The sequence below is a fragment of the Betta splendens genome, chromosome 6, assembly GCF_900634795.4.
Source record: "Betta splendens chromosome 6, fBetSpl5.4, whole genome shotgun sequence".
Classification (NCBI taxonomy): domain Eukaryota; kingdom Metazoa; phylum Chordata; class Actinopteri; order Anabantiformes; family Osphronemidae; genus Betta; species Betta splendens.
The window spans coordinates 10,611,339-10,625,609 of NC_040886.2; the positions used below are offsets into that span (position 1 = coordinate 10,611,339).

Here is a 14,271-nt window from a genome sequence, read left to right on the forward strand (position 1 = left end):
ACCCCAACTAACACAGCATTAACTACACAATTATCCATTCATAGCTATGGTTGAGCTATTTAATTTCTCCACCATGTCATCGTTTCATATTTTTTTCATATCTTTTTCAATAGCAACAAAATCTTTCGTAAAAATGTACGTGAATACAAAATGTAACCACTATTTCACCTGATGGCTTTCCCTCAGGTTGCCAATCTGCTCAGGCTCTTCCAGATTCCTCAGATCAGCTACGCCTCAACGAGCGCCAAGCTCAGCGACAAGACGCGCTACGACTACTTCGCCCGCACGGTGCCCCCCGACTTCTACCAGGCCAAGGCCATGGCTGAGATCCTGCGCTTCTTCAACTGGACGTACGTGTCCACCGTGGCTTCAGAGGGCGATTACGGGGAGACCGGCATAGAGGCCTTCGAACAGGAGGCGCGCATGAGGAACATTTGCATCGCCACGTCGGAGAAGGTGCGGCGCTAAATATAAGCTCATTTCTGGGTGGATTAAAGCAACCCTTGCTCAAAGCCACTAGGCTTTAAACACAAATGAGGGCAATATTACACTGTGATCAGTTGGGGACAAACGCTCGTGTCCTTGTTCCGTCCAGGTGGGACGTTCTAACGCTAAGAAGTCCTACGAGGCCGTGATACGGCAGCTCCTCCAGAAGCCCAACGCCCGCGTCGCCGTCCTCTTCCTGCGCAGCGACGACGCCAGGGAGCTGCTGGGCGCCGCCGCCAGGCTCAACGCCTCCTTCATCTGGGTGGCCAGCGACGGCTGGGGCGCCCAGGAGAGCATCGTCAAGGGCAACGAGGTCACCGCCGAGGGCGCCATCACGCTGGAGCTGGCGGCCAATCCCGTCCCGGAGTTCAACCGCTACTTCCTCAGCCTGAACCCGGCCGTGAACCACCGGAACCCCTGGTACAGGGAATTCTGGGAGCAGCGGTTCCAGTGCTCCTCGGGCGGCGGAGGGGCGGCGGCGGGCGGCGCTGGACCGGAAGAGGCGCCTCACCCACCGTGCGACGAGGACTTGGCGATGGACAGGAGCAACTTTGAACCGGAGTCGAAGATCATGTTTGTGATAAACGCGGTGTACGCCATGGCTTACGCGCTGCACAACATGCAGCGGAGCCTGTGCTTCAACACCACCAAACTGTGCGACAGCATGAAGGCCTTGGACGGGCGGAGGCTCTACCGGGATTACATCCTGAACGTCAGCTTCCCGGGTAAGCGAGCTGGTCGCACGCGGCGACCGCAAAACTCCCAGATAAGGTGTTCAAGGTGAAGAGTGATGTGGGAGAAGGGGGCGAAAAAGAGCGGAAAGAAGGGAGGGGGTCGTTAGCAGTCCACTCATGAACATACCAGCATGTTGTCCTTCTCGTCAGCCGAACCAGCCGAGCCCCGAAACATAAAGAAAGCACTGAGACAAATCCTCTTAATTGCTATGTATTGTCAGAGCTTGCCATTGACACCTATTACCCATGTGTAATTGATGCGACGCTACAAAGTTGCTTTGAGGAGAGGAGAGGTTGAGTTAATCCGTAAGCCATATTCTTCTGCCTCGCACTAATGAGATTGTGTGTGTTATAATAGCTCCTATAGCGGGCTGCCTGTCTGTCTGTCAGCCTCTGTAGAGTCGGGAGAGAGGAGACAGAGGATTGGCTTGACTGACAGCTGGCGCACAAAGGAAGCGGTATAAATAAACTGCCGTGTCTCGGGGACTGACACCGGTTTAGAGGTGCTTATTCCTCCGCCGACCGTGACCAGGAGCAGACATCAAAAACAGCCAGACAGATAGCGGTAACACGGCAACTTTGCCACGGGACGCTGGGGAGCGCGAGGGAGAGAGCGAAAGAATGGCGTCACGCGCCGAGGGAGGGGGGGGGGGGGCTTAGCGATAAGACTGACGAGAGAGAGAGAGAGAGAGAGCGAGAGCGAGAGAGAGAGAGTCTGAGGTGAGGTAAAGGGGACGTAAAACAGAAAAAGACACGGGGAGGGGAAGGAGGGAAGGAACTAGGGAGCACAGAGGCAACGCCGGAGTGGGACGCGTGCATCAGCAGCGGGAGAGGATTCTCTTTGAAATGCCTCATCTTCGCTTCTGCTGCGAATCAAAGCAGATCTATTTGAGAGGAGGGCGAGTGAAAGGAAAGCGGGAGAAACGACAGAAGGCGAGGGGGGAAAAAGAACAGTCGGAACGGGGCCATCGCCGCCTCTGGTTGGCGCAAGTGACAGTCACTTCCTCATAGGACGCGTGAAGCGCGGAGAGACAGCAGAATAAAAATGCGGCTTCGCGCCGAGCGAGAGAGAGAGAGAGAGGGGGGGGGTGGATCACTACATGTCTGTGTCTAATCGTCTCCCCCCTTGCGTTCCCTCCCGTCCCTTCACGACTGATGTATGTCCGCGAAGCGCGTTATTCTCTTTATTCTGCTGCAGGGAGGGAGGGGAGCACGAACAAGACAGTTGAGATCGGCGCCGGTGACGTCGCTAGCGCGGCAGCGGCGCCGCGCCGCTCTTTGAAAAGCCCACGGTCGAAGGTGGCGACGGGGCGCCCCCAAATGACTCTCTCTCTCTCTCTCTCGTGCGCGCGCGCGTATACATCTCTCCCATCCACCGTGTCGGAGGAAGGAGCCGAGGTGAGTTGAGGTTGAACGTGGGGTAGAAACACTGCAGCAACGCCATCCGCAGTGCTCTCAGTCTGAACCGTAGCAGACAGCAAAACGCACCCCCACCCCGAGCCTCGCTCGCACCCCCTGCTCCGAGACGCGCACGCGTACGTGCGCTACGACGCACAGGTCGCCGCGTCTCCACGCTTTGGAAAACGCGCAATGACCAAAGTTTAATTTCACGTTCCCCACGCAGCGCACAGCCTGTTTTGTTTGGTGTCACGGGCAGCGTATGCGGCGCACTGAGGCAGCATGTTGTGCGGATAGGAGTGTTTTCATATGCCACTCTCCTCATCTCGTCTCATCTCGCTCGTTGCCATGGTAATGAAGCCGACACGATTGCCAATTGTCGAAGTGATCCGGTGGATCATGGGAACTGCTCCCCACCAACTACTAAAAGACACGCGGGCGCATTTGTGCATTTTTATGAGGCCTCGCTACATACTTCAAACACGCAACGCGCGCGTACGCGCGTGCGCGCCGCAGACGGCTTTTTTACAAAGTGGCGGCTTCAAGTGCTTGTTTTTTACACCAGCATGAGATTGCAGACACCCCCCAACCCACACACTTCTCAAAGCTATCATTCAACGTCCCACCCACCCACCGCCCCTGAACGCATCGGTGTGTACACACATGCATGCAGCCCTCTGTTCAAATAGCGATAGATGTGATATTCTGTGTGTGTGTGTGTGTGTGTGTGTGTGTGTGTGTGTGTGTGTGTGTGTGTGTGTGTGTGTGTGTGTGTGTGTCTGTTAGCAGAGGCGTAGTGCCTTCAGGGCCATATTGAGCAGAGAGCTTAGTGCAACATTTTGATGCTGGAGAACAGCCTTCACTCTTTCTCTCCCTCATTTTCTCCTCGCTCTCTCCCCCTGTCGCTATCTCTCTCCATCTCTCTGCCGTCTCCCGTCTCTTTTTCCTGTCTCGCTCTCTCCCTCTCTGCTTTTGTGCGGCGTCTCTCTGTCGCCTCTCTCTTTCTCACCCGGCGAGTGTCCTACACTCTCTACATTCAAAAACAGCACATCCCACTCAGACTTCACAAGGTTGCTCTCCTGCCTCCACCGCCTCGCTGTGCTGGTCTGTTCCTCCACTCCTTCACTATACTCATCCCTCCATCCATCCTTCACCTTTTTCCTCCCTATTGATTCCTCCATTTAAAGGCTTTCCTCCATCCACCTGTATCTCTGCTGCCAATCGCACTGGCTTGCTTTTACACTTGCTATCGCCAGGCTTTTTGTCACATATTTCTTCTCTTTCTTCTCCCTTGTCACTTCCCTCCTTTCTTTCCCCTTATCTGGTTACACAGCTCATCCTCTCTCCCAGCACCTTCTGCTTTGTCTCCTCCATCTACCGCTCTCTCCGGAGCCTTGGATCTCCGCTGCGGCCTTTCCTCCTCCTATACATTTGTCACCCTTGTTTTAGACTTCCTTCTACCCCCCCCTCGCTGTCTTCTTTTCCCCCGTGGCCCGCTGCTCTGTGGCCCAGGCAGCGCCTCCAACCCCCCGGGGACCGAATCTGCCGGGAGAACAAATCTAGCTAATGCGATCCGTCCGAGTGTGCATTCGTGACATGCGAGTGCATCCTGGCGTCCATTTTCGTGTATGCTCTGGGACGTGTGTGTCTTTGCGTGAGTATGTTGCTTCACGCTCTCCCTGTAGGGCACAGATGTGTAAGGTCATCAACAGTCTGATGGATGAAGAATGGTTGGTCATACTATTAGCAGCTCAGAGTGGTTGTTTCTTTGCATTTTACTCAGACCGGGGGTGTATTTATAGTTCACTGTTTACATTGTCAAGTGTAAATCGGGATTAAATCGGGGATTCAGGTGAATTGATGCTTGGAAATATAATTCTCTATTCCCGAGCCAACCACTAATCAACAGCCAGCTTTTGGAATTTTAGTCACATGCTCACACAAAGAAGAGATTCCCCCTCCACCTTTTGAGCCCGCACCTCTCTCTCTCACCCCCCATTTTCTCTCTCTTCTTCATTTTCAGATTACTTATTCCTACTTATTCATCCCAAGCCAGTTTGCCTCTCTCTCCCTCTCTCGCTCGCTCGCTCCCTGTAATACCCACAATCCCCCTTGGGCTTCACTTTAGCACGACATGGCCGAGAACATAATTAATTTCTCAGCTTCTGAATGAAAAGCCTGTTTCCACCGTGCGTCTAATTAAGCTGGAATAATAATGTATGTCCGGAAGTTAGCTGGAATTCTAGTGTCTCACAAAAATTAGGCATCTGGATTTACTTTGCAGTTTTTTCCTAATATAACTTTTAGCTTTTTTATGTTATTATTTGTTTAATAGTAAGTGTTTTATTAACCACATTCACAAAGGATACTTTAGATACTTGAACTGTGTTGTGTTGCAGTATGTAGATAAAAAGATTTTTAAACATTACCATTTCTACTAGAATGAATGGAAAACAAAACAAAAAAAAAAAAAACAAGAAATATGACAACTCATCTTGCGCCGCCACTAAAACCACAAATGAATCCCACAGAGGCCAACGGGGCTGTTGCTAACTTTAGCCCCGCGTGCGAGCGTCCTTGCTGAGCAGCGAGAGCGGCATCCATCAGTCTGTCTCGGCTCGGGACCTTTGGGGTCTCCGCCGGCCTCCGTCGGCTGCAACCCGCGCCTTCGTACGCCTCCTGATAAGCCACTCTGTCACATCAGCCAGGCTGCAGATGTGGGCTACAGAGAGGAATGGAGCGGCCCCTCGAGCCCAGTGCCTTTCAGAGGGAAGTGAAGGACAATACAGCCCCTCTGAAGGGTCCGTAGACTAGTGCTGTTATCTCTTTAGTCTGCATTACACGTAATTACCACATAGCTACAGCTAATTAGGCTTCGCACATCTAAGGTCCTAATAAGGTGCAGTTATGATAATTAGCTGGTGGCAGAGTGTTTCTGCGTCTGAAAGGAGGAGACCTCACTTGTCTTTTGGCTCTGTGTTATTAGCAGACTTTATTATCTGCCAACTCACAGAGTAATGGATTAATACTTTTTCTTTGCCGACGATATTATCAACGCCCGCTTATTGAAATCATTTTCATTTCCCTGTCACCTAAACATTTAGCCTTAAAACCCGGCGACAGCTTGACACTTAGAATTTCCCGTGGCAGAGAGCGAGGGAGGCGGAAGATGGAGGGCTGCGCTGTCCCTGTGATTTATGGATTTCATAAACCCTAACCCGCTGCCGTCTGACACATCATTCTTCCGTGAACACACCGGGCGTTTATAGGCAGTGCGTGGAGCTGCCACACATAAACACACACACACACACACACACATGGACACATATCAGCCCAACAGCTGTATTCTGATTCACCCCCTTGATCCCAAGCTGCGTGTTTAGCATTTGGCCCGTGGACTCTTCTACCCAACGACGGAGGCCGCCTGTTACAGTATCAGACTGGGATGAGCAGTGACGCTGGGTGAACCCAGCGTACGCTCCCCAGTCACAACGGCGTGCGACAGGGAAGGCGCCGGCGTGCGACACGCAGCATCGGGCTGATTGCTCCACTATAAGGACAGAAGCAGCGCCGCGGGAGTGACACACACTTTGTCTGTGTCACAACGACCAAGTGTCAGCGCTGTCAGGTCTGACGCTGCCTGTAACGCGTCAGTAGTTCTTCTTTTTTTCCCAGCCTCTTTCCTTCTTCTTCTTCTTCTTCTTCTTTTTTATCGGTTTCAGCAAACTGCCAATTTTACAATCTCCTCTGTTCCCACATCCTCAGGGTAGATGGTAATCCTTTCATAACAACTTGTATACAAACCAATTTGGCAGTTTCAGCAGTGTTCCTCCCTCACATAAGATACCCAGAGGCTAATTCCATCAATGTGTGGGTAGCCACAGCACTGCCCTGGGATTCAGTCCGCTTCCTTCATGCCTATATGGTTTTATTGTTAGTTTGTTAATGATGCATTTGGCTATAAATGTTGTCAGATCAGAATTTAGAGCGGTGGTTTTGTGCCTGTGCGTGACCTCAGGGAAGGATGAGAGGCCACTGATACGCGCAGGCATCACCAAGCACACACAGGCATTTATAGTGTCCTAGCTAATACTTGTGTGACTGGCCACTGTCCGGTAATGAAAACACTATTGTAATGCCCTTCACAGGCTTAACTGACCATAGTGCTATTGTTTCTGTCCTCACTGCTGCTCTTAGAGGCATCAATGAGACATCAATGGGATGCTTGTTGTGATTGTTGAAGCCTTAATCTCCCCTTTCCACTCATCTTATCGCTTTGTTTGTCCCGTCTTTGTCCCCCTCCACCCCCCCTCCTCCAGCCCCTTTCTCGCCCCCAGGCAGCGAGACGGTGGTGAAGTTCGACTCCCAGGGCGACGGCATGGGCCGGTACAACATCTTCAGCTACCAGCGCTCGGGCGACCGCTACGGCTACGCGCCGGTGGGCGAATGGGCGGAGAGCCTGAGCCTGAGCGGCGACCTGATCCACTGGCCCCGGGAGGCGGTGCCCACGTCGCAGTGCAGCGACCCCTGCGAGCGCAACGAGATGAAGAAGATGCAGGCAGGTAGGGCTCAGAATGCGAGACGTGCACCGACACGGCACCGGGCGGCAGCGCCTTGCGGCGGCCTCAGCCTGTCACACTCTGCTGTTTATGATGCTGCTTCCCAGGTGAGTACTGCTGCTGGATCTGCACAGCCTGTGAGCCGCACGAGTATCTGGCTGATGAGTTCACGTGTGCGCCCTGTGCCCCCGGCCAGTGGCCCACTGACGATCTGACGTCCTGCTATGACCTTCCCGAGGACTACATCATGTGGGAGGACGCCTGGGCCATTGGTCCAATTACCATAGCCTGTGTGGGGTAAGTGGCAGGGGCTCCGGGCTGATCCACAGGGGCGACGGTGATGTTTATAGCCCCTGTTGCCTCCAGGTTCATGTGCACCGGTCTGGTGGTTTGGGTGTTTATCCGGCACAACGACACGCCGCTGGTGAAGGCATCGGGCCGGGAGCTCTGTTACATCCTGCTCTCGGGGGTCTTCATGTCCTACGCCATGACTTTCCTGTTCCTGGCCAAGCCCTCCCCCGCCGTCTGCGCCCTGCGGCGCCTCGGCCTGGGCACGTCCTTCGCCGTGTGCTACTCCGCCCTCCTCACCAAAACCAACAGGATCGCCAGGATCTTCAGCGGCGTGAAAGACGGCGCCGGCGCGGCGCGGCCGCGCTTCATCAGCCCGTCCTCTCAGGTGAGCGGCCTCAGCATCCTCCCTCCCTCCCTCCCGCCCCTCCCTCCACCCGCGTCAGACGGATGCAGGAATCCAACGTGCGGCTGCCCTCACCCCCCTCCGTTGGTTCCAGGTCTTCATCTGTCTGAGTCTGATCTCGGTCCAGCTGGTGATGGTGTCGGTGTGGCTGCTGCTGGAGGTCCCGGGGACGCGGCGCTTCACGCTGCCCGAGCGACGGCAAACGGTCATCCTCAAGTGTAACGTGCGCGACGCCAGCATGCTGCTGTCGCTGGGATACGACGTGCTGCTGGTCATCCTGTGTACTGTGTAAGTATGTCTGTATGTTATTGTACGTGCTATGGTCTGCGCCCTGGGCTGTTCGCAGTCTGTGTCGCTGATGCCTCGCTGGAAAAAAAAATGGGGCCGCATGTGCTGAAATAAAACTACTAACTCTACTAAAGTAGGTTTTGCAGGTGGTGTCTCATTAATGTAGTCTCTCTCTCTCTCTCTCTCTCTCCAGGTATGCCTTCAAGACCAGAAAGTGCCCAGAGAACTTCAACGAGGCCAAGTTCATTGGCTTCACCATGTACACCACCTGCATCATCTGGCTGGCCTTTCTTCCCATCTTCTACGTCACGTCCAGTGACTACAGGGTAGTTACACCTCGAGGCGCCAGCGCCACAGCTACACGTCGCACTGTGATTAACGCGGACGCATAAGTAACTCAAACAGACTCAGACAGTTCTTAAGTCTTGCGGGCAAATGTCCCGGCTCTGCAGGACTGGGATGAGAAACCCGACAGGCTCCGTCAAACCGCTGACACGCGTCCGGGTTTAGCAGCAGAGGGGAGTGAGTGTTCACCTGATCCATACAAATCTGGAGCGCAGACACACACCGTGAGCGCACACACGCATACACACACACACACACTGCAGCTGGATCAGAGAGTGTAAGTGAAGAGTGCTGATGCCAGGCTTGCACATTTCTCACTCTCAACCCCCCCCCCCCCATTCTCTCTCTTTTTCTCTGAAAAAAGGCGCTTCCTTAGCCTTGGAATCTGACTTTAAGATTAGTCAGGTGGAGGCACAACATCACCAACACCCACCGCCACCCACCCGTGCACGCATGGGAATACGCTGCACACACACACAGGGAGGATGTGATGGGTTGATTACTAACGCGCTGCCCTATACGACCCCGTCCATCAGCCTCGTAACCATCTTGGACACTTTTCCGCCACAGAGAAACTATTGTGGCAGAGCACGGGGACGCGCTGCAGACCAGTAATCAAAACTCCAGAGAGGATTCCATTAAATTAAGCCTTTATTTCACACAGCAAATCACAGAGAGCGGGGTTTAGTCTAGACACTGCTGAGTTTGGCCTCCGTGGTCTCTGTATCGATCCATCGTATAATTGTTATCCTCCAGACGTGGTGCAAAGTAACAAAGTCTGCCAATAGAGTTAAACAAGCTCCACTGAATCAGTGAACATCAGTGGTTTTAAGCCTGGTGTTTATCTACTCTTTATCAATACAGCTTTGCTTTCTTTAATATACACCTGTGGAGAGGTGTTCCTTATTGTAGATTATTATCATGAAACTAGCTGTTAGAAGCAATTACTCTGTCTTACATTAGCATAAGATGAATCCATCAAAGTCTGGCTACTAATTACTATCTCCCCTCTGCTTCCTCTCCAGGTCCAGACCACCACCATGTGCATCTCCGTGAGTCTGAGCGGCTTCGTGGTCCTCGGCTGCATGTTTGCACCCAAGGTCCACATCATCATGTTCCAGCCCCAGAAGAATGTGACCAGCCACAGGCTTAACCTCAATCGCTTCAGTGTCAGCGGGGCTGCCACCTCATACGCGTCTCATGGTAGGTTACAGGCTGCAGCAAAAAGCAGCTGAGAGGTCTGATAAAGCCGTGACAAGGAAGGTCATCGAGTATGAAGCGTTCCTCCGACAACGTCTTCATTGCATGACTGACGAGCTTAGTCCTGAGCTAGGCAGACTTAGCGTGGCTGTAGCCGTGAGATGCCAGGTGACTGGAGCCGTACGTGAGTCACAGGTTTCAGAACATGCACTCCTGGGGTACAACGAGCATCACTCTGGACTAAATTTAAAGCGCGGAAATTTAATTGGTTTCACAAAACCAGATCAGTAGCGACGCGGGTGCTATTCCAGGCACATTATTCCAGATGACTTTTTAAGTTGGCAGCGATGCTATATTTATTAGCAGCAGATTAGATCTGCAGTAAAGCCAGCGCTTACATTTTTACTGTCGCTGTGGCAGAATCCTAAAGTAACGTGAAGCTTGGCGTTGCATTTCATTCATGGCGGACGGCTGCATTAAACGTATGCTGTGATTAACGCATGCAGTAAAGCTTGTGCTTATTTCGACGCCTTTATAATTCCTCAGGGTCCTAAAACTTTAGCTCCACATTACAGTAACTCCCCCCTGTTCCTTCATCGCTCGTCACTCGACTAGTGAGATACTCAGATCCATCGATGTACTGTAATTCGGTGAAATATTGTTGCTGCTTTGAAGGAAATGCTTTTCGTGGGGTTTGCCGTCGTCGCCTCACGCTTCCCTCTCGCTCCTCGTCTCTTCCCAGCTTCCGTCAGCGCCCACTACGTCCCGACCGTGTGCAACGGGAGAGAGATCGTCGACTCCACCACTTCCTCCCTGTGAGCGCAACACGTCCTCTCCCTAAATAAAGCCCCTGCGACTGTTAGCCAAGCCGTGAATCCATGATCAACCACCTCTGCCCATCGAATAGGCCCACTTTACTGACTCACACACACACACAAACATGATCAACCTTAATTGTGGACTAGGACTATATTGTTTCACAAATGTAGAAAGTGTGTAACTATAATTAAATTATTTTCTAGGGTTGTACATACATGGATAGATCTTGTTGTAAGTAGAGAAACAAAAGAACAAAAAAAGTTTTTAGGAGGAATTTTTGGAGCCTTTGTTTTTGATAGCTTTGTTATGATGCGGTGTAAATAGACATGCACTAAGTCATGGTAGGAGGGTGTGTGTCCCTCAGCTCGGATGCACATTCGTGGCTCTGCTTGCCTCACCTGCAATATCCCACAGACTTTCTATTCTCATGCTTTTTTTGTAGGTCTCATTGTAATAACAGATGATGTATGCATTTCTATTGTGTATCTGTACATTTGTATATTACGCTACTGATGGTTCAAACAGCACAACGGTCTTGTACCCCGGAACGAATGTGGACAAAAAAAAAAAAAAAAAAAAAAAAAAAAAGCATAAACTGGATTGGCTGCATCAACAGGAAAGGACAACAACCACAAAAAGAATCCATCACTCATCGATCTAACTGAGCTGTGCCAAAACACGACTGTCCGTTTGAGAATTTGTTTAGTCACTTTGACCGATCTGCTAATAATCTCATTGTGGCTGCAATCGTTGCTGGAAAATGTCTTTTGCTTTTGATACAGATGTTCGTTTTTCTATTTCTAATCATGGATTCCCTTTATCTAAATGGCCATAGTTCCAGACATGTGTTCACCAACGCAACGCTCTGTTCACTCCCACTCTCAAACTGTTCTTTCTTTAGCCGATCGTTGTAATGGATTGCTATTAACGAGCAGAGCTGACGAGGTGGACTGCAAATGTATTTCTGCTGCCGCAAATCTGCCAGCACGAGTCCTGGCTCACTATTCTGCTTTACTTCTACTCAAATGAATTGCTGCTTTGCTGAACACATGTTTTTTTTCCAGACAAAGAGCAGTATCTCGTGTTTTTATGCCCCATAGATACAATGTGTGGTGATGTTTTGAATATGGCTATGTGCCTTAATGTATGTTCGACAGTGCTGCAGGTAAAGGTCGTAGGGGATCGGTTCTGGATTATCAGCTGCACCTTCCGGTCCAGTCGCTGTAAAGGCGACTGTTTCCGCGTGGAGTGCGTCTTTCAGGGCAACACTATGCTAGTTAGCTGTATTCCCTACCAAGCCTTCTGCCATCGATTGTTTACTTGAAGCGTAGAAAAGGTGACTCTGAGGACTTTCTGTTCCCCGCTTCTATCTCCAGTCTGTTCTGTAAGAATACTGACGTTTCTAATAGGCTCCCATCCCCTGATTTCACAGCGTGGCTCCGGGCAAAAGGAGAGAGAAAGAGGTCGAGAAGCTCATAAACCATTAAGATGATGTCACTGACCCATCAACTTACTGAAGTGTGCAGTTTACATATCTGTGTTAAATGTGTTGACATGGGGCGGCACAGTGGAGCAGCTGGCTCCGGCGGTCCCGCAGAGGCTCACGCGAGGAAGCGGAGCACACGCGCTAACAAAAGGATGTTAGAGTAGAGCTCGCGATGTGCAGAACATTCATCAAAACATCAGGTTCCATCAGCCTCTCCGTTCGTGGCTGGAAACACGGCAGACTCTCCACCGGGCGGCAGTCATGGAGGTGGGAGAATGAACGATGGAAGCAATTAGGGGAAAACATGTTGAAATAGGCCGAATTAGTGGCTTCATTTAACATTAGAGTATATTTCATTTTAAAAAGAGGCCTCACATGCAAAAATGAATTGCACGTGTCAGGAAATCGATAATAAAAAAACTTACATCGTTACATAACTTACGGTTGAAAATATGACTGTTATTTACTGTAAAACAAAACTATTGGAAAATTAGTGTTCTCCATTGGCGAACATTTCACTCTGGAGCAGTTTCCCTTTTGCGCAGCCAGTCTCCCAGCCGCCATGATAATCAGTGAGTGATAGACTGAAACATTTTCAGAGGATGCGCCGTCGAGAGCCGACCTACATGGGGGTGCGGGGAGCAGGCGGAGCGAGCGGCGCGGCGGAGCTGCCGCTGGATTATGTAAAGCGCTCCCACAGCCCAGAAGTCACAATGTTTCTTTGGAAGCTCAAAAGCATCTCAGAGATCCACCGTCTTTGTTAACAAAGGGCTTAGCCATTCACTCCGTGGTCCTGCTCCCACAAGATACACCCCGCATGGCCGGTTGCTACGGACAACCACCGCCGCATCCGCTGCCGGAATGTCTGTTTGCCTGCGCGGAGAGGAGGGTGGGAGTCGAGGGCGAACGAAGAAAGAGAGAGAGGGGGAAAAAAAATGCTGGCTTCTGGTTCAAATTGGCAGAGACTGGTGAGATTTGGCTCAGCACAGCCCGGCACTCTACTCCCAGCTTTTAATGGCCACACAAATAGAGCACTTAACCCTGATTCTCCTCTCATTTAGTCCAGGGACCAGTCCCGGACAACAGTCTCACACTCTCCCCCTGACCCGCTCCCACTCCCTCAGCCTCACCCCTTCAACCTTCCCTCTGCCACCTTTGTCTCCATCATCCACCGCGCTGTGTGTGAAACTTGCTGCCGCGTCGGTCTCAGCAAAGACCACCTAAGCCGGGCCAGCAGACTGGCGGCCCACACTTAGGCTGAAGCACCCAGATCTGGGCGCCCACTGCAGCCTTGCCAACGGAGCAGGCTGGAGGAGGTTGGATGAGGGATGAGGGGAAGGCAGGAAGCAGATCCGAAAGTGTAGGGGGAGAAAAAAAACAATGGGATTTAGATGTAAAGAAAATGGATTACTTTGAAATACACCACCTCTCTCACTATTCCACACAGCTTATCATCTCATGTACCCAGGAGCTCTCTATGGATGCCTCCCTAATTGGCCTTACACATGAATGTCCCTTTCAAACAGCACACCATCCACTACAGACATTTTTGCTCCACCATTCAGCTGCTGCCAACTGCCATGTGCTCCACAAAGGTCTCTGTGCTGCAGCCCCCCGCTATATAACAGAATGTGTCCTTGGCCTCCGGGTTTTTCTAACGAGACAAGATCTCGGCGGCAACACGGAGCCGAGGTCAAGCAGAGCCTGGAACCGGCCAATCACAAAGCAATAGGTCTGTGTTTATGATGCGTGCAATAAAAAGGAGGCTGTGATGACATCGTATTAAATAACAATGAGCAAACAGCTGGTGTTGTCTGGTCTTTCGCAGCACGAACACAAAGCCTCTCCGCTAGCACATTACCTGTAAATAGATTTGTCTTTTTATATTAACGTCCCATCGATACCTTGTCCACATACACACAGGCTCGGGTCAGCTAGAATCGACAAGATCTGTCTGTTGTATTCTGCCGACTGACGTTTGGCTAAAAGCATAATGGATAAGTTGATTTTCCACTGTATGAAGTAGTGCAGACAGCAAAATACCAAGTATTTGCCCAACTTTCCCCGTTTTTTGTCATTTCTGGCTGCAGCATCATGCCTAGAGTTTCTGCTTTTGCAGAACTGGCCGTTGACTTGGTTCTTGAAGCTTAGTAAACACCGCCCTCTAGTGGTGAAACCGTGAACACCACCAGAATGACTGAAGAACACGCATGAGCTGTGTTTGACAAGCAGCAACGTGAATCCTCAACACTTGGGCAACAA

General features: G+C 51.3%; 1 protein-coding gene across 2 annotated transcripts in view; it reads left to right on the plus strand.

Annotated features, from left to right (window-relative positions):
• Nucleotides 1–13,812, plus strand: part of grm3 (glutamate receptor, metabotropic 3) — a 28,442-nt gene extending 14,630 nt beyond the window's left edge. For both annotated transcript variants that reach the window (XM_029154500.3, XM_029154499.3), the window contains exons 6-14: nt 187–456; nt 596–1,211; nt 6,938–7,180; nt 7,285–7,474; nt 7,544–7,853; nt 7,966–8,159; nt 8,353–8,485; nt 9,530–9,707; nt 10,447–13,812. In XM_029154500.3, the coding sequence (XP_029010333.1) occupies nt 187–456; nt 596–1,211; nt 6,938–7,180; nt 7,285–7,474; nt 7,544–7,853; nt 7,966–8,159; nt 8,353–8,485; nt 9,530–9,707; nt 10,447–10,523 (2,211 nt within the window). In that variant the 3' untranslated portion in view covers nt 10,524–13,812. The remainder of the gene's footprint in view (nt 1–186; nt 457–595; nt 1,212–6,937; nt 7,181–7,284; nt 7,475–7,543; nt 7,854–7,965; nt 8,160–8,352; nt 8,486–9,529; nt 9,708–10,446) is intronic.
• The last annotated feature ends 459 nt before the right edge of the window (nt 13,813–14,271 follow it).